Below are 23,470 nucleotides of genomic sequence, written 5' to 3'. Positions count from 1 at the left end.
GTGAAGAAGTCCTAGTATTGACACATGAGTTTTACTGCTTTGAGCAATAATCAAATCTCATGCAAATGATATAAACGTTTTAAAATCGTCGAATCATTCTAATATTAGTGCTATGAAACATTTGCTGTATAAAAGCAACAAAAACATTTCCATTGTCATAAAAAATCTCTATTCGCTCGCTTTTTTTCATGTAAAACTTTCAAAAAATGAATAAATAATCTATACCCAGCAATGTAAGATTTGGCAGAACGATTTTCGTAATTTAATAATTGTCAACACCGAATGAGTGTCTGCTGACTGTGATAAGAATAGAGTAAGATCTGACAGTTTCATTTAGTTCTCTACCTTGAACGTTGAACACAGTATTAGCCAAAGAAATCACTGAAAGGTTATTGTATTCATTCGTGTTTTAAAGTCAGTGCGTGATGTTGTCATTCATTAGAATGCATAAAATTAAAAAGAGGAAACGGAATTGGAATAAACACATTCTGTCCCAACCAGCTCTTATCCTGCCCTGGCTGCCCTACAAGAAAAGTTTGAAGCTGTTCCCACTGAGAAGGCCTCAAATAGCATAACCATTATATGTAAGCATCACTACATTAATTGCTTGAACAAAGAACATGGTATAAATGATATATCAAATAATGCCACATATAAGGCCAGTCTGTTAACTGAGGAAGTAATCTGCCCAAACCATAAATCAGTACTGTCAACTTTTGACTTAACTCTAAAAGCTGAGACATGTCCATTTCTCTTCTGTACTGGATTCCAAAGCTAAATAAAAGTCCGTACAAAAGAGAGACATATGGCTGGGTCCACCAAATATACCACCAAATCCCTGCCAAAGACTGACCATAATCCTTAATACAAACAAGGAAGGACTTTATTTATATTCACAGAAAGTATTTGAGACAAGTGGAATTTATACCATGTGGTTTCTCATATCCTCAAAGTGTTTGCTTGACGTTCTGCAATCTCAGAAAAGAACCATGTTCCATTCTGTCAAAACATTTGATTTTTCAACTTTGTATACCACTATCTAACATGACGCACTTAAGGGAAAACTTCATTGCTTGATCCATGGGGCTTTTGTTACAAAATGTGGTGAACACAGATACAGTAACGTGACAATATTCAGAGGTTCAGGACACTTTATGAAAAATGAAAGCAAATGCCATCTGATGTTTACTGAGAAAACAATATGTGAAATGCTGGACTTCCTCATTGATAACATCTACGTAAAATTTGGGGGTCATTTAGACATTTAGGCAAGAAGTAGACATCCCCATGGGCACCAATTGTGCTCCCCTTCCTGCGTACCTGTTTCTTTATGCATATTTAAGTTTAACTTAAGCTTCAGGTATATCAATGATCTCATATTGTTCAATAACAATCAAATGGACAATTCCCTTCTACTGATTTACCCACCTGAACTATAAAAAGGAGACCAGTGAGACCGCCTCATCTGTTTCATGTTTAGATCTATGCATAAAGATTCAGAGTGACAAAACACTCTCCTCAAGACTGTATGACAAGAGTGATGAGTTCAACTTTCCAATAGTCAACTTTCCCTACAGGTCGAGCAATATTCCAGCTGCTCCAGCCTTTGGTGTTTACGTTTCACAACTCTTGAGATACGATCGAGCATGCTCTTTCAACCCAAGATTTCAAAGAGCGTCATACGACTCTTGCTCAGAAGTTGTTTGATTAAGGTTACAACATTCAAGGTCTCAGTAAAGCTTTCAAAAGGTTTTGATGGTAGACATGTGGAGGACATTTCGAAATTTGATGCATCAGTCACAAACATGATGTCCGAGGCAGTTCCTTATTTTGACTTGTACCATATGATCAGATGTTTCTTTCAGGTGAACAATTAACATGGTAGTGAAAAACACACAGAATTACACCCGCACTTTGGTTATGTACGAACAGCATAGTTAATGGAATTAATATGAACATAGTGTTATCCAGCTCCCAAATTGCAATGTTTGGGAAAATGCGCAAAAATGTTTCACTCAAAAATCAATAAACACAAGCAATAGACAACTATATGCACTAATAAGTAAACATTTGTTACTGCAGAATGAACAACAATCGTGGACAGAAAAGGATAAATACGAGCTTGAGCTAAAATCTATAAGACGTTTTACAAGTGCGAACATACTTTGAGAACACATCTTTGATAGCAATTAAATAATAGATGCGAAAAAATTACCTATGTTGATTGTAAGGATGCTTTTAAGCACAATAGCATCGCATTTTGTGGGGATCCAGTGAGAACATAATTTTTTAATTCAATGTCATGTGTAATTTAAAAGTGCATGACAATACGCCCACGTGTAGATGCACATGATACAGGGTTTCATAGAATAATGCAAAACATCACCTTTAAAGCATACAAACGCGATCAATTTCTTCCAGCATAGTTTACGGCTTAATGCATTCACAATATGATGTCCTTATACAGATGACCTTCAAATGTCGAGTCACTTCTTCTGAACCTTTGCGTACATGGCATCAAGGTCCTCATCCTGCCCTGGGTTATCTCCATCAGAGTACTGCCCGGATGTTCCACACGCAGGCTTCCTGGGTTTGTCTACTTGAGTATACACATCCGTCACCTGATCAGTGCCCTGTGCTTTGTTCACCTTGGCATAGAGATCTGAAACTCTTCCGTCGCTTTTCTCTTCTGAATGTCCCTCACTTGGCTCTGTATTGAAAACTTTGCCGTCAAAATAGTCAAGGTGTCCTTGCGTCACCCAGGAGGTTTTGCCCAGACTGAGGCCCGAACGTGCTGGTCCTGAGTGCGTGAAGCCACAAAGTGACTCCAGTCCGGGTTCATATCCCTCGTTAATGTCACCGCTAGTCTTCCTGTGCAATTGCTCCAGCTTGTAGTCATCAGTTCCTTCATAGATTGGGTTTTCTTCCATGTGTCCACGTGTTGGATTTGTTTTCTCTGAACTGTTTCTAGAAAATATGAATTCAGTAGGTATAATGAAGGCTCTATATATGCAATAAATATATTGCTTGCTTGTTATATGCTCGTATGCATTGGCTTAATTTAGGAATACTTCTTGAACCAACCTATTTATTATTTAACTATACCGATCCATATACCATTATTGCACCATGATCGTATTCTGGCACCAGTAAGACCAATGATCGAGTGTTCATTGCTTATACATATATATGTATCCGGATATAGCAAATACATATCACCAGATGAAGGAGTAAGCATATATTCCGAAATGTTGTGATCCTCATAACAACAAAGTTGACATCCATAAACTCTCTTCTTTAAATTATCTTATATCATGTTTTTACAGAAGAAAACGAAATTGGAGAGATTTCACTGATTTATACAATATCAATAGCTATCGTGTGCATGTTCATTTTAGAACGATAAATGAAAGATCAATTACAAATAAACTCCTGAATTGCGAAGCAATATATACATAAGTCTACAACGATTCATGTATGACTAATTCCATGTGGAGTAAATGTATGGGTATGTTATTTCGGATATGGTAATACTAATTGTAAAAGCTTTTACCTTTTCTTTCGTCGGACACAGACTGTGATTGTCACTATGATTGCTATCATGATGACTCCTCCCACACTGCTGCCGATGATAAGCGCCTCTGTTAACATATGCCGTAGTATTAGATACATACAGTTTTACATTAGAATGTGTCGTTGTGAGTCACGAATCATTATTTCAACCATTTTGTGATCCATTTTCGTCCACATTTTAGTTGTAGTGACGAAATTGAAATATTGAATTATGTGTCGCGAGGGCTTGCTTGATCAATCGTCATAAATTATACGATTTGACGTTAATCTATTGTGACGTCATTAAACATGACGTCAATAAGGTTGTTGGTATCAATTAAACGCCATCAGTGCTGAAACAGAAGAATGTTGATGATATATTTGCCAGGGTGGGCATTTTATTTATCCAATATCATTCTCAAGTACATGTACACCTTTGATTTGATGACCATTATTCGTGGCCTTCTTGGCTTATGCAATGGTACAACATCTATAAGGAATCAATGCCTATTCATTGTAATTACGTGCGTTCATTAACTCAAAATGGAAGCTAGACAAAATGCCGTTCCTTTGAATGGTAAACAAGAGGCCAAAGACTCTGTTGAGATATACAACCACTGTAAATGTGGGGCGTGTTGCATATTAATCGCTCATCCCAGGGTTTGCAACAGCTCCAAGCGGTTGACCTCTTCCAAAATGGCGGTGTGACTACCGCTTGGTTGTCTTGCCCAAATGGAGAATGTAATAGAAGACCCTCGAATTTATGGCTATTGATGACCACTTTTAAGTTGTGGAGCAGACTGTGGATGCTGGGATGTTGTCCATTTTCCATCTGTCAGTAACCATAGATTTCGGTATGTTAAGGGAGTAATCAGGAAGTGAAAAGAAGTATATTTATAAACAGAATCACTGGTGTCAGATTTGTTAATGTAAACCTGAAGTCGATGTTAATGTCAATCGATCAGTTGGTGATCAGGAAAGTGCTATTTTTTAATATCTCCATCACTTTGTGCGATTTGAGCATGTATTATTATTGTTATTGTTATCTCCCGAGATACTGAAGGATCTCACACAAGGGACATCACCCTCGGGAGCCAGTATTGAATATTACATTAGCTTCACATCACACTTCCAACTTTGAGTACCTTTGCTTGGTGTTGAGAGAAGAGTTTCTTCTGTTGAAGGAAGAGTTTCTTGTGTTGAAGGAAGAGTTTTTGTTGTTGCAGCTTGAGTCGATATGTCATTATCCATTGGTGAAGTGGCCTCTGACAACACGATAGATAAAATGTCTTGAGAGCATGCAGCTTGCGTTGAATACAATTGGGTGCGCAACTATTGATTCTCACTGCAGTAGCAATATTTAGGCGAGATAAAATCAATTCTTGACCTCACAAACATATGAAAGAAAACATGAACACCGGTCGAGGTCATTGGTGCAGAATGACATGCAATCAGCCAAGTCGCACCTGCTGATCTCATTTGGTGGCCTCGTACAACAACCAACCGGGTGCCATTGAACTTGTCTGACCCAGATTCCCACGAGGTATAAAAAACAAGTGAATGTGGATATATGTAACGGTTTCAGCAATAGGGAACGAACTACAATTTCTGACTAGAGGCAGATTAAGAGAGTCAATGAAGTTGCCATGTTGGGATACAATGTCGTAGTATGAGTAGTGTGAAATGCCAAGTGTTTACATATATTGCCCACGCGTGATTTTTAGATAAAAGAAAGTGTACACTTTTAAATTGGATTTGACCAAAAATTACAAGCGTTATCAAATGGTTACTAGGCTGAAAACAGTCGCCGAGACACTGCAAAATTAAGGTCCAAAACACATCTATGATACCCGTATAAAATATATCACCATCGAAAAACCATTTCCTGGTTGTTTCTATTTTAGCCACCATCAAATATGGGTGTTTACTTTCTTTTGCCCGGCAGTTAATGTCGTTTCGTTTGTTTGTTGTTTAACGCCGAACTCCATATTCCAGGTATATGATGGCAGTCTTTAAATAATCGAGTCTGGACCAGACAATCCAGTGATTGACATCATGATCATCAATCCACGCAATTGGAACATGCATCAACCAAGTCGGCGAGCCTGACCACCCGATCTGGTTAGTTACCTCTTACGACCAGCATAGTCGCCTTTTATAGCAAGCATGGATTCATGCGTTGGAAGTCTCATTCAATTCATTGCATTATCTACATTTCATATTTACATTTTGCTGCAAAAACACTTTCGAAAGTGACTAGTCCTGAGCAGCAATCAGAAACCCTTCTGTTACACTTTTCAGGCCAGCCTACCTCATCCGAGCAAACATCGATCCATCCATCCATCCATCCATCCACCCATCCATCCATGATCCATCCATCAAGACATCCATCAAGACATCCATCAAGACATCCATCCATGATGACACATGTCTGTATGTGTACAGCTGACAACCAACCAGTGGTAACCTTGCCCCTGAAGTGATTACACATGTCTATACTTGTACAGCGGACAACCAACCAGTGGTAACCTTGCCCCTGAAGTGATTACACATGTCTATACTTGTACAGCGGACAACCAACCAGTGGTAACCTTGCCCCTGAAGTGATTACACATGTCTATACGTGTACAGCGGACAACCAACCAATGGTAACCTTGCCCCTGAAGTGATTACACATGTCTTTACTTGTACAGCGGACAACCAACCAGTGGTAACCTTGCCCCTGAAGTGATTACACATGTCTATACGTGTACAGCGGACAACCAACCAGTGGTTACCTTGCCCCTGAAGTGATTACACATGTCTATACTCGTACAGCGGACAACCAACCAAAAAGTGGTAACCATGTGCACGTGTGGAAACGAAAACTAAAACTTGGCCTGCGAATATATATTAGAGTGTATGATACATACATGAAGGGACAAAACCATTTCATTTATCATAAAAATTATTTGCCGAAAACAGCGTCCATTGTTCGGTATGAATCACTATCAAAAAGTTAGGAAACCTCTTGAAAAGAGAGAGTTTCTAAGTTAATTTACTGCGTGTACCTGACGTCGTTTCTGTGACTCCACTCTGCTGCGCGTGTGTTGTGGGACTATTTGGACTGGAATGGCGGGCCGTGATAACGGAGGAAATGCCGTTCACACTGAGTGAGTGAGTTGGCTTTAACGTTCCTTTTTACACTCATCCAGTTATAGCACGGCGTGTGCGGGGCGTGGGCTTAATGCGGCGGGAAAGCCCGAAGTGATTCAGGTCTTAGACGTTAACCACTTCGGTGAAACCTACAAGCACGGGTGTGGTGCTAACAAACCTAGAAACATAACCGGGGCAAACCGGGATTCGAACCCACAAATATAGGTTTTTGGCGTGTCCAAGGGACGCAACTCTGCATAGCGAATTGCGGCGCCTTAGACGACTGGGCCACCTGTGTTATTGTATATCGTTGTCCTTCCATATGTTGTTATTGTAGATTGTGCCTGTGGCTTACCAGTTGATGATGTTACCGCTAACGGTCTGTGTTTGCTTGGTGCATTATTAGAGGTCACTGTTTGTGTAGTAGTAGTGACAGTGGTAGCAGCAACATCAGTAGCTGTAGTTGTAGGAGTTGATGTCGTAGTAGTTGATGCAGAAGTTGGACAGTTCAGTGACACATCTGCAGGAATGTTGGCTCCACAGACGACGGTAACATTCTTACCTGTATCCGCTACAACAAAATGATTATTGAACAATACTACACATACTCATGTATATCCGCACCAATTCATGAAATAAATTAGACAGGCAGTGTTTACAACAACACCCGTAGTATCGCCATCAGCGTCAGTTTATGTACTTTTATTAATTTCAAATTATGTACTGGCTACCATGCCATATATTATTTAGTCAAACACTACATGCGCGGTAGGTTATTACCGATGTGGTAGGTAAATATGAAAGTGGTTATTGATACAATTGAACAATATACTGCAGACAATTGAATAATATATGTACATGTGCATTCACTTGTTTGAGTGTTCTTCCAGGACAACTATGTATCTTATCAACGCTCGACCATCATGAGGTTGACAACAGATCACCGAAAAATCTCAAAATGACTTGTTTCTCAAAACCTAACGGTAGATTATTTCATGCAAACACAAATTGTTCCCAATAAACACTGTGTCATACAGTGCATCCTAAGTTTTTGAAAGGGACGAAACTTCTGAAATGTTTGAAACATTGACATCAGTTTGCGTTGCTGTAACACTTCCTGCGCTATTGCTTCGACTTCTTGTCTCTAGGACATTATGACGTCATAATAGTGGCGTGTACTTTAGATCTCCACACCGCAAGGATCGATTCACTGCTCTGGGATGTGGTTAAATAATGTTTACTTGGTATTTCCGCTAGTCTTCTTGCGCTGCTTGTATTACCTCTCACAGGCGGGATTAAAATATTTTATTGAGAATTACACCTTGAATATATATGCGGAGACAACTGCGGACTGTCACTAATCCATTAGAACATTTTTCCTACACAGTGAGTGAGTAGTGAGTTGAGTGAAACACCACTTTTAACAGTATTCCAGTTATATCGTGCTTTCCGCAGTAGGAAAGCCCGAAGGTCTCCAACGTTTACCTTTTCAGTGAAACCCACGGGCATGGGTATGGTGCTGAAAACCTAGAAACACCATCGGGGCGAACCGGGATTCGAACCCGCAATCATAGTTTCTGGCGTGCGCATGGGACGCAACTCTGCTCAGCGAATCGCGGCGCCTCAGACGACTGGGCCCTCTGTTTAGCCTACACAGTACATTGGTATCCATACTGTTTTCGCAAACATGTTCGCGTTCACTCTGCGGAACGGAGATAAACATACCACGTGTTCCGGTGCTGAACAAAGAAGTTTGGCGTGTTTTGGCATGAAACCCTCCCCCTCTTTATCTATGTAAAAGCACCAGGAGTGAGAGGGAGATGCAGCAGTAAACAAGTATGGAAACATTTCTTTTCCAAAGGTTCTTAACACAAAACATTGGAATAAATATCTTTGGTACAATTATCTGACAGTTTATCAAAGGAATAAACCTAAGCAAAATAACCGGTAGGTAACATGGGGGAAATTGAAAGCACTAAGTGTTATTTTATTAAGTATTTTACATTTTAGCGGCCACTTTATGATTAATATGATCAGTATATATATGTTTGTGACGAGTGAAGCCATGTTGACGATATGCCATGTACATACAGCAGTAGTTGCAAAGTAACGTTCACTCTGAGACCGTGTCACACGTGCGTGCATTTGTTCACTGAAATACGGAATGCTCTGAGGGAGAGGTGTGACGGTAGAAAAGGTAGCAATTGTTATGATTATTATGATGTTCTTCAACATAACGATACTCAGCAACTCATGCTTAAGCATTTTGATTTGAGTGAAAGTTACAGGTAGGTTTTGCTCCTTGATATTCTTGATACATGAATACAGATCACAAACAGCATATCCTAAAAATCTTTGTGTTTATCCTTAAGCCTAGTTTAACACACATGATATGATAACAATGTAACAAGGCACGACGTCAGAGCCGACGTCAGATTGCCATCAAAGACTTTTTCCGCAAGACATTTAGTCACATTTCCAGGTTTACCAACACATCAGGGCAAATATAATTATTAATCACTTACCTTTCGCCCGCAACCAAAGAAATTCTTTTTCTTGACGTCCAGGATCGACTGTCATGACTATTGACATGTTAACATAGTTGGACTTGCTCTCAAACATTGTGCTGGAACAGTTTCTTGATGCAGATGTATTGTTACAGTCCACCTTGGTTGACACATCCCAATCAGTGAAGTCCACACTACAGGCGGGTGACACAACTCGGGTTGCAGCAAGTTGTATTATGACATGGGAGTTACACTCATGAGAGTATGCTAGACAGTTAGCATGGGCCTCCCCGTCATGTTGGTCGTTGTAAAGGTACACCTCCTGTCCTGTGTGTGTAGAATCACGTTGGATGTGCAGCACCGTGTCCTCTGAAAAGGATGGCCAAGACATTTAAGTTGTGTATAAATGTATATAACTAAGCTACGTTTATAAAGAAGACGCTTATAACGAACTGACCGATATAACGAATTTATTTTTTAGTCCCGGCCATTTGTTGTATATATGCTGTGAATATGCTTCATTATGAACAAAAAATTGTGGTCCCTTTGAGTTCGTTAGTTTGTTTGTTTGTTGCTGCACTCAGCAATATTCAATCTATGTAACGGCAGTGATTGACATCATGAGCATCGACCCACGACGGTAGATGTACTAGTGTTCATTGTAAACAGGTATTGAAAACAATATCCATTGACCTCATGCTTTTAAAAACATAATACATAATAAAGACCAAATGAAGTTGTTAACACGATCTAGTATTTGGAATAATATATCTATCTTCCCCTTCCCATTCATGTGTAAGTGAGTAAGTGTCTAAGTTTAACGCAGCTTTGAACAGTATTTCACTGAATCACGGCGTGTCAGCTTAGTTTGGAAGGAAACCAGAACTGATGTAGTTCAAAGACTTTTACCAAATTGGTAGAACACACGACAACTGGTATGATGCTGACAAAAACCAAGACACAAAGGTTTAATGCTGCTTTTAACAGTATTCCAGTCATATCACGACGTGGCAGCTTAATGTGGGAGGAAAGCCCGAAGTAATGTAGATGTTAACCACTTCGGTGAAACCCACGAGCATGGGTATGTAGTTGACAAACCTAGGAACTTAATCAGGGCGAACCGGGATTCGAACCCACAATCATAGGTTTCTGGCGTGCGCATGGGACACAACTGTGCACAGCGAATCGCGGAGCCTTAGACGAAGACACAATCTTGGTTTCCTACACCTGATTACAGGGTTCTGGTAGTCTCGTTGACGCAACTCTGCACTGTGGACTGCGGCGCCTGAGACTATGGGCGAGAAGCCCAAAGACAAGCTGCACGTCACAGACATTTACTTCAGTGAAACGCATATACACGCCAGAGGTGCTGACAAAACAAGGATCATTACAAGGACGAATATGGAATCAGAGCAATGATTATCGAATCATGAGAGGACTTAGGGACGCAACATAGAAAGTTACATTTATGGCACCTCAGGAGAATGAGACATGCATGCCTCCATCTCTTGCAAAATAACTGTGAAATGGAAAACAACACTATTTGAAATACTTGAGGTAGTTGTTTCTAGTTGAGATTAACAGATTTACGACTGACCGAAAACATCTCTACACTGTAATAAATGACAGTGCATATTAAATAACTGTATTGTACAATTACAAAATAAAGAAACGCGAAGCGTGTAATTATAATCGGGTATGTTATAACTGAGTACCAAAACTTGCAACAATGAAAGAATGGACAAAAAATAGAGTCAAGGCCAGCGAATAGTCAGTCTCGATTATCTCCCCAAACAGACTCAACTAACATTAATAGGCCAAATAGCGATGAACAGTATATGAATTGGATAACTGACACTTAGTGATGACACCAGGTGTAGGTGGAAATGGTAAAGTATGTCCCGTGGTACCGGTAGCACCCAACACTCTCACAAGTTAGTGTTCCTTTGTTGCAGTACTCCTGTAATACGACGGCGTGTAAACAATCAAGTCTTGACAATCCAGTGATAGTGGACCAGACAAGACAGTGACAATATCGATTTTGTCGAAACTAAAAACTGCTTAAAAGCGGAAAGAAAAACACATTAGAAAAATGATTGTTTTTTGCAACACAGTTATCGGGAGGGGGTGACATACAGGAAGCTGATAACATTATTTCATAATGGACACTACTCACTGTTCACACATTCAAACGTGAATGTTACATAGTCTGCACCACCAGTATTCTGCACCCGACTTCCAGGTGAAGATAGCTGACATTTTGTAGCGGCCGTGCACGTGTTCACAAAGTCCAGGTAGTAGTGATCCGGGAGTTGGTTCTTCATGGCAGGGAGGCAGTATGCTGTCACTGTATCATTCTCACACTGTTGACAGCAACGTCTGATTTCGTCTACTCCCTTCTGGCTTAAGCTTGTTCCGGTTATTTCACTGTGACATGTGACGTCAGAGGACACCCCGAGTGTAAACATGGTAGGAAGAAGCATCTCTGTAGCGGCACACGGAGGATCGACCATCAACATGAAGTAGTAACAGGCAGTCTTGTGTCTCAGGCCAGAGACAGCTGTACATAGAACTGTGAATGTAAACTAATACTAAAGACTTGTTTATATGGTATTTACGATAGTGGATCGTTAACTACAATTAGATACTAGTGTCTGGACAGCCGATATACCCCGACAACTCACTCAATATAAATTGTCAATGCAAGAGAATAAGCCCACCCTTTTGATCGGAAATTGCACATACACTGACAATATGGTCAAAACCATATATATTTTCTTTCAAGTAAGTAATGTTTATTCCAGTAAGTGAAAACACAAACTTGATATTTTAATAGGACTTTGATCATTTTCGTTACTTTTCAATTTTGCTAACATTTACTGTAGCATGATTCATTAAAAAAAATGTACTTGTAATTCGATATGTCTGACTGTAACATTCACTCACTCACTCACTCACTCACTTAATATGGGGCGGTCGAGTAGCCTAGTGGTTAAAGCGTTCGCTCGTCACGCCGGAGATCAGGGTTCGATTCCCGACATGAGTACAATGTGTTAAACCCATTTCTGGTGTCCCCCGCCGTTATACTGCTGGAATATTGCTAAAAGCGAGGTAAATCCATACTCACTTGCCCACTCACTTAATATGGGTTGTACCTTGATGCACACGACATCAGTGCCTGCTCATTTGCAGCCAAAGCAAATTCAATACGCAGTGGAAAGACTAAGGATCATAATCTTGGGACTCGAACCCCCGACCATCGGTTCCTTGCACAGTTAAGGACTCAACAACGACGTGGGGTGTCCTAGAACACTTTGATAGTGGAATGGCACCGTACAGGATGTAGAAGAGGCAATTTGCAAACTATGTTATTCAAGAGCATTACATCATTACATCTTCAAATGCCAACAATTTCTACTAGAAACTCGAAACCTTTATAAACTTCAGTCGGTTGTTAAGCTCTACGTATTTTCAATATCCAGTGTTCAATCTCCAAGTTCAATCTACGATAAGTTGTACATATTGCTGCCATCTTACAGAATGTGAATGAATCTGAATCTGATAAATGTAACAACGAAACAAGGCCAACTTTAGACGATGTTTGTATAGATTAATGTAACTGTCACAGTATAGCACTGATGACATCGTGAACATATCATTCTTAAAACACTGCAGACACAAAGATGCTATCATTTCTCATAAAATAATCACAACATACCTTGCAGTGTTATCCATATCAGCAGAGAGTGTGATGCTTGCCACTTCGTCCACATGCTGTTGTGGTTTAGGTCTGGAGAAACATTCGTTCAGGTGATCGGTATTGGGGACTATAGGGTGGTTAAAACATTGACTTTGGTAACACAATACTGATCACACGGTTCTGTGTCAAACATATAGAGTGAGATGTGATTATAACTCTTTACTTTTTAATTAAGTTGCATGATACGCTGACTCTTTTTTGTAGAATACACAAGTATATAGGGTATAGCAATTACAGTGCTAACTTTGATAAAGATTTGAGAGAGATTTTTAAAAGCAGTTGGGATTATGTTTCACCAAATTATAAACAATTCTTACATGGCATATACCTTTTAGGATTACACATTAGGTCAAGCAAACGTCGGATGAGATATATCACAAAACAAGACGCAAGAATAACGTCACATGTGTGTACATAAAACAAACATGTTCACTGACGCATACCCGGCTGAATTTTAGGTCAAAAGTAGGTACCCGATATCCAACTGATGGTCCTTTTTTGGACCTAATGGGTGCATTTAATACATGAAATACTCTTAAGGTGTGTCTGTTGGTTAACGTGAACCGAAGACGCCAGACATATGTCCAACGTAATTCACTACCGGCTGCATATTGATGAGTTCACATGACATGTTTCAATCATTGTTTTGCAGTGTCTGAATGTAACAACGTACCTACCTCTGAGTGTATTACCTACTGATCCACCTATGTCCAACTTCACCATGAATGGCTGACACACAAACAATGTAATGCAATGAACGTCATTACTTCCTTGTTAAAAGCGCAGACGCAGTGTTGCACATGCAGCTGTTATCTTATCAGCAGCTTTAAACTGTGTCATGTGTAATAGTTAAGCTATCTTGTGGTGGGGCCGAGTTGGCCTAGTTGTCTCAGTTTAAGGTGTGCCCAATACTAAAGTAAGTTTAATATAACCACAGATACTCATACAATTCTTAATAATCATAAAATAGATAATAACATTCAAGACTTTCAATCTTCAACAGCACAATTAAATAGCATGTTTACACTCCAGAGATTTGAATTTACAGAAGTACATTCAAGTAATGGTTCACCATCAGGCTTGTATTAATGCCTTTTATGTGGACAGGGATTTCTTCCGTGTTTCGTGTCACTGGAATACATGCTATTTGTTCTACATGTACTGAGGGAATGGTGGACATTTGTACAGGTATTTGATCGGAACTCCTCGACAATGAGAAGCACTTGGTAACATTCTCCTTTCTAGTGTTATCTCTTCACAAGTGGGTATAATATTGTACATCAACTTTAACTGCGGTATAGTCATGATATGGATTTTGCATTTCATAAGCAATCATGCTTAATACACGTGTGAAATAAGATCATTATTTCACATATACAAAATTAATGAGGCACCAATTGCATTGTGTAATGGTTGTGTAAATGTAAAAATATAGGACTAAAAATTGGGGTGAGAAGGAAAGTGCCGTTTTATTAATACTTCATTTCATAGAGATGCGTTCTAAGTGCTAAGTTATGTAAGTTTAAATTTGAAACCTTATAAACTTTTATTTCATCAAGACGTGTTTACTTGTTTACGCACCTGGAGCAGGGATGACCGACTCTTCTAAGTCGCCGTCAGTCGCTGTGCAGGGTTGCGCCCCTTAGTTGTGCCAGGAAACTATGATCATGGGTTCGAATCCCAGTTTTGCACTGATGTTCTTTGGTTTGCGAGTTGGTCAGCACCATAACCGTACACGTGGGTTTCACCAGGGTTGTAAACACCGAAGAAATGCATCCCTTCCAACATTTTCAACTATATTTCACCAAATATGTGTTTCGGCAAGTACCCGAGACTGTTCATTGAGTTAACGTTATTTATTACCAATACTTAGCGGTAAGTTTTCAACTGTATAATACTACACACAGGAGGTATATTTGATTTTGGTGGGTATGTGGAAGTATACGCATTATATGGAAACATTTGGTATTCTTCAGTTTACAATAACTCGATTCGATGATGCAAATTCGTATTGTCTATGCAATATCGGAACCCGTTGAGAACAATCAGTCCCGATTAACAACTAATTCAGTTTGTTTCCTCCACTACCTTCTGTACTTTTATGTACATTTGTATAGAGCATATCCTAATTTCTCATATCTGTATTTGGTGTAACCAGCCAGTGTCCAAAACCCTGGTGTATCATGAAACACTCTACCGTTCAGTCCTCCTGATCTAACATTCTGACAATTCAGGGCATAACCATCATCTAATACACAAGATATGATGTCAAGACATTTTTTATTTCGATTCCATGTCATGGGCTGTCTTATACTTGATTGTATTCGTTGTTGGTTGGTTGGTTGGTTTGTTGTTTAACGCCGCACTAAGCAAAATTCCAGCTATATGACGGCGGTCTGTAAATGATCAAGACTGGACCAGACAATCCAGTGATTAATATCATGTGCATCGATCCACGCAATTGGGATCGATGACGTGCATCAACCAAGTCAGCGAGCTTGACCACCCGATACCGTTAGTCGCCTCTTACGACAAGCATAGTCGCCTTTTACGGCAAGCATGGGTTGCTGAAGACCTGTAGAATGTTACTATACTTTGTTGGTTTTGTGGCCAGTATTGGACATTCGATACCGACCCCGCATCAAACCGCGCTCTCAACGAAGAGAGTTATGTGTGCATCGTTTAGATAATTCTAAGGGGTGGGGAAGTGGGGTGGTGGTTCACGGACGGCACTGTCAGATGTAGTGCCATTGATCTCGTCTTCAACTTTAATCGAATGAATCATTAAACGACGATACACATCAGGATTGTGGGGGATAAAGAACATTCGGTTCAATCCATCTGTCATAAACTTTCTGTGAATTCCTTTCTAGTCCATCAGGAATTAATGAGACCTTGTCATATCTACAAAAATATATACAAGCAAAGTATTTGCCCATAACAAATATCATATAACAAATGTCCTACAGCTTGGTACAGAGTTTGCCAATAAATTTCAATGTTTATCCACAGAACCAGAATCATGTACTAAATAGATTTTATATGCAGTTTCAGGGAATTTATATCATGTTATTTATATTAAAAAGTAACGATATCAATACTGACGTCATTACAGCGTAATTAGAAGAAGCATTAAAACCTTCTGTGGTTATTTACATGAATATGGGAACCAAGTTTGAAGTCCACTTTTGATGGCGATATCGACAAAACGAAAGCAGCGTTACCTCCTAGTCACTGAGTAACTCAATGAAATTGATTTATTTCTGCAACACTGTAAATTAATATCAACAACTAAACGACATCCAAGTGCTTGAAAAATGTAAATACAAACCAAAAGGAAAGGAAATATGTATCTTTAATATTATGCCCATTTTTTATTGATTGTGATATTCATAGGAGGTGTTAGCATATGTTGCCGCACTGGTAGGTCGGACTGTACTGTATGTATGTTCTTCTTCCATAGATGAGGTCGTGTTGTAAACATCTGCACCATTCTTCCTTGTCTGCCGTTGACAGAAGCACCTGGGAAATAAAGGTTTCCACAATAGCTATATATTCAACATCCTAAGCACAAGGCTGGTCACGTACAGAAACAAAATTAATCGTAATATATATAAGATTAACGTTTGCAAGTTGTCGCTCATACACAGAATAAAACATAATTCAATGCATATTTATTTTGTGTTGGATACTGGTGTCATTTTCTGAGATACCAAATAAAAGAAATAACAGGATTTACCTCGACATTATCCAACCCGAAACAAAGCCAACGATCAGAACAGCCACGGATACGCCTAGTGTTATGGGTAGTGTGTTGCATGGCTCACCTGTACAAGAAGATAAAAAACACCATATCATTATCTTGCAATATATTTGTCTGTTTGTTTGTTTGTTGTTTTAACGCCGCACTCAGCAATATTCTAGCTATATGGCGGCGGTCTGAATATAATTAAGTCTGGACCAGACAATCCAGTGATTGACATCATGAGCATCGATCCACGCAATTGGGATACGATGACATGCATCAACCAAGTCAGCGAGCCTCTTACGACAAGCATAGTCACTTTGACGGCAAGCATGGGTTGCTGAAGACCGAATCAAACCCGTATCTTCACGGGTCTCTCAATATGACAACGATAATTGGTTATTGTTGTTGTTTGGTATAGTTGTTGGCTTTCTGGAGTCACTCTGCAGCTGTAGTGTCAGGGGAGAGTTTGAATTGTAAGACTGCCAAACCAGTGGCTTGCGAACAACCAGTCAGCTGCTGTGTTCACCTGTGTTCACGAGTCGTACACATGCCAAACAAATGGACACTCGCCTTTCACGACAAGCTCAACTAACATATGATGTTACTTGAATGTCAGGCAATATCATATGAATGATAAAAACAATAACAGTTTCTGTCTCTGAATACAACTGGCAGAAATATTTAATCGAGTATATATTTATTGGTTCTGTTCAGGGTCACAAAATTCGGATCCTCGAATTCTAAGGGGAACATACATGTTACCGCTACCGGTGTGTCTTTGCTGGAGGCATTTTTGGAGGTCTGTGTAGTAGTAGTAGTGGCAGTGGTAGCAGCAACATTAGTAGTTGTAGTTGAGGTAGTTGATGTCGTAGTTGTTGAGGCAGACGTTGACGTAGTTGATGCAGACGTTGAAGTAGTTGATGCAGACGTTGAAGTACTTGATGCAGATGTTGAAGTAGTTGACGTAGTAGTTGATGGAGTAGTTGATGCAGACGTTGGGCAGTTCAGTGACACATCTGAAGATATGTTGGCTCCACAGACGACGGTAATATTCTCACCTGTATCTGCTACAAATTTAGAGTTAATGACATTGTGACAATACCTGGGATCATGTACAATATTCAGCCCCTCGTACAGTAACCATGTACGTTTGTATGTGCGCACCAACTGTCATTGATAAGGGTATTGTTTCCTGTGATAAAAAGGCTCATGGGGCTTTTCGTCAATACTTTAGCATTCGATCGAGTTAAATGATATTCGGTCTCCAGGCATAGATTCCATCTGACTTTAATCCAACATTGAGAAAAACTGAATAATCAGACAGCTGATAGCAAACCATAACATCGTCCTGTATATTGATATATGGTGTTCGAATACATGCTTTACGGGGGAAATGCTTCATTTTCCAAATATATTCCTCACTCATAATGACTAGAAACACCCCACAAGTATTTTGCAACTGATGTGATAATTATTCATGGATTTGACGAATAAGTGTCAGAACAAACATTTTAACAGCAGTGTACACTTATTGTATGTGAAATTTTTACATTTTTAGCATATATCTTAGAAACAGTAAAGGTGTTTATCACTAATTTGCCTCTTACCTTTCGCCAGCAACCACAGAAACTCTTTTTCTTGACGTCCAGGATCGACTGTCATGAATATTGACATGTTAACATAGTTGGACTTGCTCTCAAACATTACGCTGGAACAGTTTCTTGATGCAGGTGGGTTCATACAGTCCACCTTGGTTGACACATCCCCATCAGTGAAGTCAACACTGCAGGCGGCTGACACAACTCGGGTTGCAACAAGTTGTATAATGACATGGGAGGTACACTCGTGAGAGTATGCTAAACAGTTAGCATGGGCATCCCCGTCATGTTGGTCGTTGTAAAGGTACACCTCCTGTCCTGTGTGTGTAGAATCACGTTGGATGTGCAGCACCGTGTCCTCTGAAAAGGATGGCCAAGTCATTAAGGTTCTGTATACTTCTAACACGACGGTAGATGTACTACTTGGCCAAGTCATTAAAGTTATGTATACTTCTAACTCCACGGTAGATGTACAAGTATTCGCTGTAAATAGGTATTTAAAACAATATCCATTAACCTAATGCTTTTAATAACATCAAACATAATAAGGACCAAATGAAGTTTTCAACAGGATGTAATATATGGAATACTATATCCATTTTTCCTTTCCAATTTCAAAGTGTGAGTGAGCGAGTTTAAAGCAACTTTGAACAGTATTTCACTAAATCATGGCGTGTCAGCTTAGTTTGTGTTGAAACCAGAACTGATGTAGGTCAAATACTTTTACCACATTGGTAGAACACACGACCAGTGGTATGGTGCTGAATGAGTGAGTCAGTCAGTTGGATATAATGCCGCTTTTAACAGTATTCCAGTTATATCACGGTGTCTCAGCTTAACTTCGGAGGAAAGACCAAATGGTACATGTCTCAGACGTTTACCACTTTGGTGAAACCCATGAGTACGGGTATGGTGCAGACAAACCTAGAAACATAATCGGGGCGAACCGGGATTCGAACCCACAATCATAGGTTTCTGGCGTGCCCAAGGGACGCAACTCTGCACAGCGAATCGCGGCGCCTTAGGCGACTTGACAACCCATGCCCCCTTGCAACAATGAACGAATGGGCAAAAAATATAATAGTAAAAGTGCCTGTACACCATTACACGATACAGAGTGGCATAAAGTGCAAGTAAGTATGAGGCGTCAAAGCCAGTGCATAATCAGTCCCGATTATCTTCCCAAACAGATTTCACTGATATTAATAGGCAAAGTACCGATGAACATTATATGAAAGGATCACTGAAACTAGTGAGTACACCAGGTGTACGGGAAAATGGTAAAGTGTGTCCTGTGGGACATACAAGAAGCTGATAACATTAAGTTTATAACGGACACTACTCACTGTGCACACATTCAAACGTGAATGTTACGTAGTCTTCACCATCAGTGTGCTCCACTTTACTACCAGGTGAAGACAGCTGACATCTTGTAGCCGCCGTGCATGTGTTCACAAAGTCAAGGAAGTAGTGACCCGGGAGTTGGTTCTTCATGGCAGGGAGGCAGTAATCTGTCACTGCATCATTCTCACGCTGTTGACAGCAACGTCTGATTTCGTCTGGACCCTTCTGTTTTAAGCTTGTTCCAGTTATTTCACTGTGACATGTGACGTCAGAGGACACCCCGAGTGTAAACATGGTAGGAAGAAGCATCTCTGTAGCGGCACACGGAGGATCGACCATCAACATGAAGGTGTAACAGGCAGTCTTGTGTCTCAGGCCCGAGACAGTTGGACATAGAACTGTAACTGCAAAGTTGATTGAGACTAAAGTATGAGTGAATTAAAAGTTAACGAACATCGACAATATTTCAGTAATACCGTGGCGAGAGGAAGATTGAGACTGAAGACTAGTTTAAACTGGTTTTTACGGTAGTGGGTCGTTTGGCACATCCATCCATCGTCAACTCACTGAGCCTAGCCCTGTGAAGCAGAAACTGCACATACACTCTGACAAGGTCGAATGCTTTTTATGATTACATACAAGTAGACTGTGTTTATCCCAATAAATGAAAACGAAAATCAGGTACTTTTTAGGACTCACCCACTCTCTCACTCACTCACCCAAACCCACCCACCAAGTCACTCACTCATCAGTGCCTGCTCATTAAAAATGCATTTACGGTAGTGGGTCTAGACAACCGAATAAAGTTTGCTACATCCATACCTCGTCAACTCACTGTGCCTAGCCCCATGAAGCAGAAACTGTACATACACTCTGACAACAAGGTTTGCAAAACGTTATACCTTTTATGTTTATCGTTTTACGTTCTGTTTATCCCAATTGAGAAAACGCAAACCTGGTACATTCATAGAATTATGAGTAGTTTGGTTGCAATTTCCCTAACTTGTACCATAGCATAATTCATTCACAGAAATGTTACTTGTCGACATTGCTGACTGTAACATTCACTCACTTGTAATTGGCTATACCGTGACACTCATTGCATCAGCGCCTGCTAAAACAAATTAACTTTGCAGTGGAAAGGCCAAGGATCATAATCTTGGGATTCAAATCCCCGACCAACGGGTAAGGGACACAACGGCAAGGTGCGGTGTCCCCCCTGCCCCACTCCCTATCAAAGAGTTAACGAGCATGCTCTTTATGTCAATAATGGTAGTGTTTGGTGTATATCAACCTGTTTCTGAATGAGTGAGTGAATGTGCCAGCGTTTCCCCGTCGGTCTGTAAATAATCGAGTGGCTGAGATTATAAGCTACATCTCGGGGTACGATGACACACAAACAACCAAACCACCAATCCTCACCACCGATACATCTCCGTCGCCTCTTACAGCACGCAGTGAGTCATGGGGTCTTATTCTTACCCAGGTCCCCATGAGGCTTGTACATCCTGACTTATGTCAAATCAAATGTTTATTTAGTATATGCAGGGGATATTAACAAATATCGATTTTACGAATTTCAAATAACTCTCTTTCAATTGATTATCCATTATGGTATTCCATTTTTTTAAATGTCCATAATTATAGTGTGAAACTCACCACGTCTTTCGAGGGATTAAGTGAATCGCATCTTGAATATATATCTCAATAATTATGTAAGTACAGATCTGGATGAGAGCTCCTATCGAAGACATGAAAAACTAAAATTGTTGTGATTTATCAGGGACCCTTCCCTGTTAAGCCAAAACATAGCTAAGGGAATTGTCCGGTGACCCTAGCTCCCATGAGATCAAGGTGTATGTATGTCAGCCGTGCAGAAACCACAGTCACAGTCGATTTCTGTCAGGAATCTATGTCCGGAGTAGGCTATTGCAGTTGCTCGCTATTTGGGAGATACACATACCATGCAGTGCCATGTTACCTGTAGATTAGCAGGTGCTACTGCATTTGGATCAGAACGCACATTCATCCTGACAAAAAGGATTGCATTGGCTTTGGTCAACAATGCCATGACATGGCTGTCGATTTGAATTAAGTAAAAAAATCGTCAGGTGATTTTTGCCAGTTCTGAAAATGTCGCACAGGAAACTACCACCAACATTTACAACAGCTCCAGATATTTGAGAAGTGTTTCCTCCTGCCCAGATCTCTGATTCTTATACAGGTAAATGGTATTCGTAAAGGAAAAAGAAGATGCATTTTGCAAACTATGTTATTTACAGACAGACAGTTTATTCAGTAAGAAGGCCATAGGCCAATAATAGCCACAATGTTTGATTGCATAAACTACGCATGCCAATGAAGTAATCGGTTTACATTTCTCTTAGCCGTTGGACTTTATACAAATATAAACATGTGTTATATACAACATCAAAGTTTCCTGTTGAAATAATTTCAGTTAAAGATGTTACAGTTTGAAACTTGATATACTGTTTAAGATACATAATTCTTAGGGCTGAATAATGCTCACATACAAGCAAAACATGCAATTCATCTTCAATAAAAGATATACCATTTTCTATACAATATTTACATAATCGTTCAGTGTATGGGACATGTGTGTATCTCCCAAAAATCTACTGCAAGTTTAAACCTGCTACATCTGAAACGAGTCATACATATTCTCAGATGTACTGGTGTGGGGAGTGTAAGATATTTTTCTACATTTAACAGGAATTTAAAATGTTTATAATAACAGGTATCAGATATTCTATTGATAGGACTACGCCATGATTGTTATTTATCATCTATTGCATTGTATCATTGTATCTTCAAATGCCAACCATCTCCTACCAAAGATCACTTCATATCCCAGAAACTCCAATTGGGCAACCGTCACCATATGGCTGAAATACTGCCGATGTGACGTTAAATCATAACTCACTCACTCACCAATTGGGCAAGCCTTTATATATTTCATTCGGTTGTAAGGCTCTTCCTATGTTTAGTATCCAGTGTTCTATCTACGAGTTCAATCTACATTTAGCTATACATAAGACAGCTATACATGTCATCTTATAGAGGATGAACGACGTCAACCAATCAACGTTGCAAATGAAGTAATACACAAAAGATTCCATGATTCCTTGATACATATTATCACAATATACCTTGAAGTATAATCCAAGTCACCAGAAAGAGGGATCCCCGCCACTTCGTCCGCATGTTGTTGGTTAGGGCTGGAGAAACACTCATTCAGATGCTCGATATCAGGGTCTATACGATAATAGAAACAATGATTTTGATAACGCCGCTTATAAATAACCACAAATATAGAGAGTGACAACACTTAAGCTTTTAAATAAGTTGCATGAGACACTGGCTCTGTTATGAAGAATACGCAGTATATGGAGTATAATAATTATATTTTCCACTTTATTCCAAATTAATGTTTTTTAATAGCAGCTGGTAACGTATATCGGGATTTCACAACATTCTATTATTCACACGTACGTTTCTAGATTACACATGAGCAGTCGGAAATGTCGAATGAGTCAAATGGTAATAAATATACATAACAATTTATCAGTGCAAGAGAACAACCAGTCTAAATTATCCGCCGAAACAGATTCCATTTGGAGTAAAGCTGTGAAAACTATACGAATAGACCACTGAAAATCAGTCAAGACACTAAATCACCAAACATAACACAAAAAAACATATAAAAGAAACATGTTCACTGACGCATACATGTACCCGTATGTATCCGGTGTTATCCGCAAGGAATCGGGTGGATGGAAACCACTTTTACTGAGTACGAGGGGTG

General features: G+C 39.7%; 1 protein-coding gene across 2 annotated transcripts in view; it reads right to left on the bottom strand.

Annotated features, from left to right (window-relative positions):
- LOC124120900 (platelet binding protein GspB-like) overlaps positions 1–23,470 on the bottom strand; it is an 87,588-nt gene that overhangs the window by 59,062 nt on the left and 5,056 nt on the right. Inside the window, exons 2-7 of one of the 2 annotated variants that reach the window (XM_048391196.1) lie at positions 22,815–22,920; positions 19,647–20,048; positions 18,310–18,660; positions 17,458–17,769; positions 16,694–16,781; positions 16,293–16,476 (exon numbers count right to left, since the gene is read on the bottom strand). In XM_048391196.1, the coding sequence (XP_048247153.1) occupies positions 16,329–16,476; positions 16,694–16,781; positions 17,458–17,769; positions 18,310–18,660; positions 19,647–20,048; positions 22,815–22,899 (1,386 nt within the window). In that variant the 5' untranslated portion in view covers positions 22,900–22,920 and the 3' untranslated portion in view covers positions 16,293–16,328. Of the gene's footprint in view, positions 1–3,553; positions 3,642–7,042; positions 7,259–16,292; positions 16,477–16,693; positions 16,782–17,457; positions 17,770–18,309; positions 18,661–19,646; positions 20,049–22,814; positions 22,921–23,470 lie in introns of those variants that run through there. The other variant, XM_048391193.1, reaches the window with a different exon arrangement.

Source organism: Haliotis rufescens, unplaced genomic scaffold (assembly GCF_023055435.1).
Source record: "Haliotis rufescens isolate VD_foot unplaced genomic scaffold, xgHalRufe1.0.p SCAF_10, whole genome shotgun sequence".
Classification (NCBI taxonomy): Eukaryota; Metazoa; Mollusca; class Gastropoda; order Lepetellida; family Haliotidae; genus Haliotis; species Haliotis rufescens.
The sequence above is the reverse complement of the archived record's forward strand: the minus strand, read 5'-3'. Positions and strand labels throughout refer to the sequence as shown.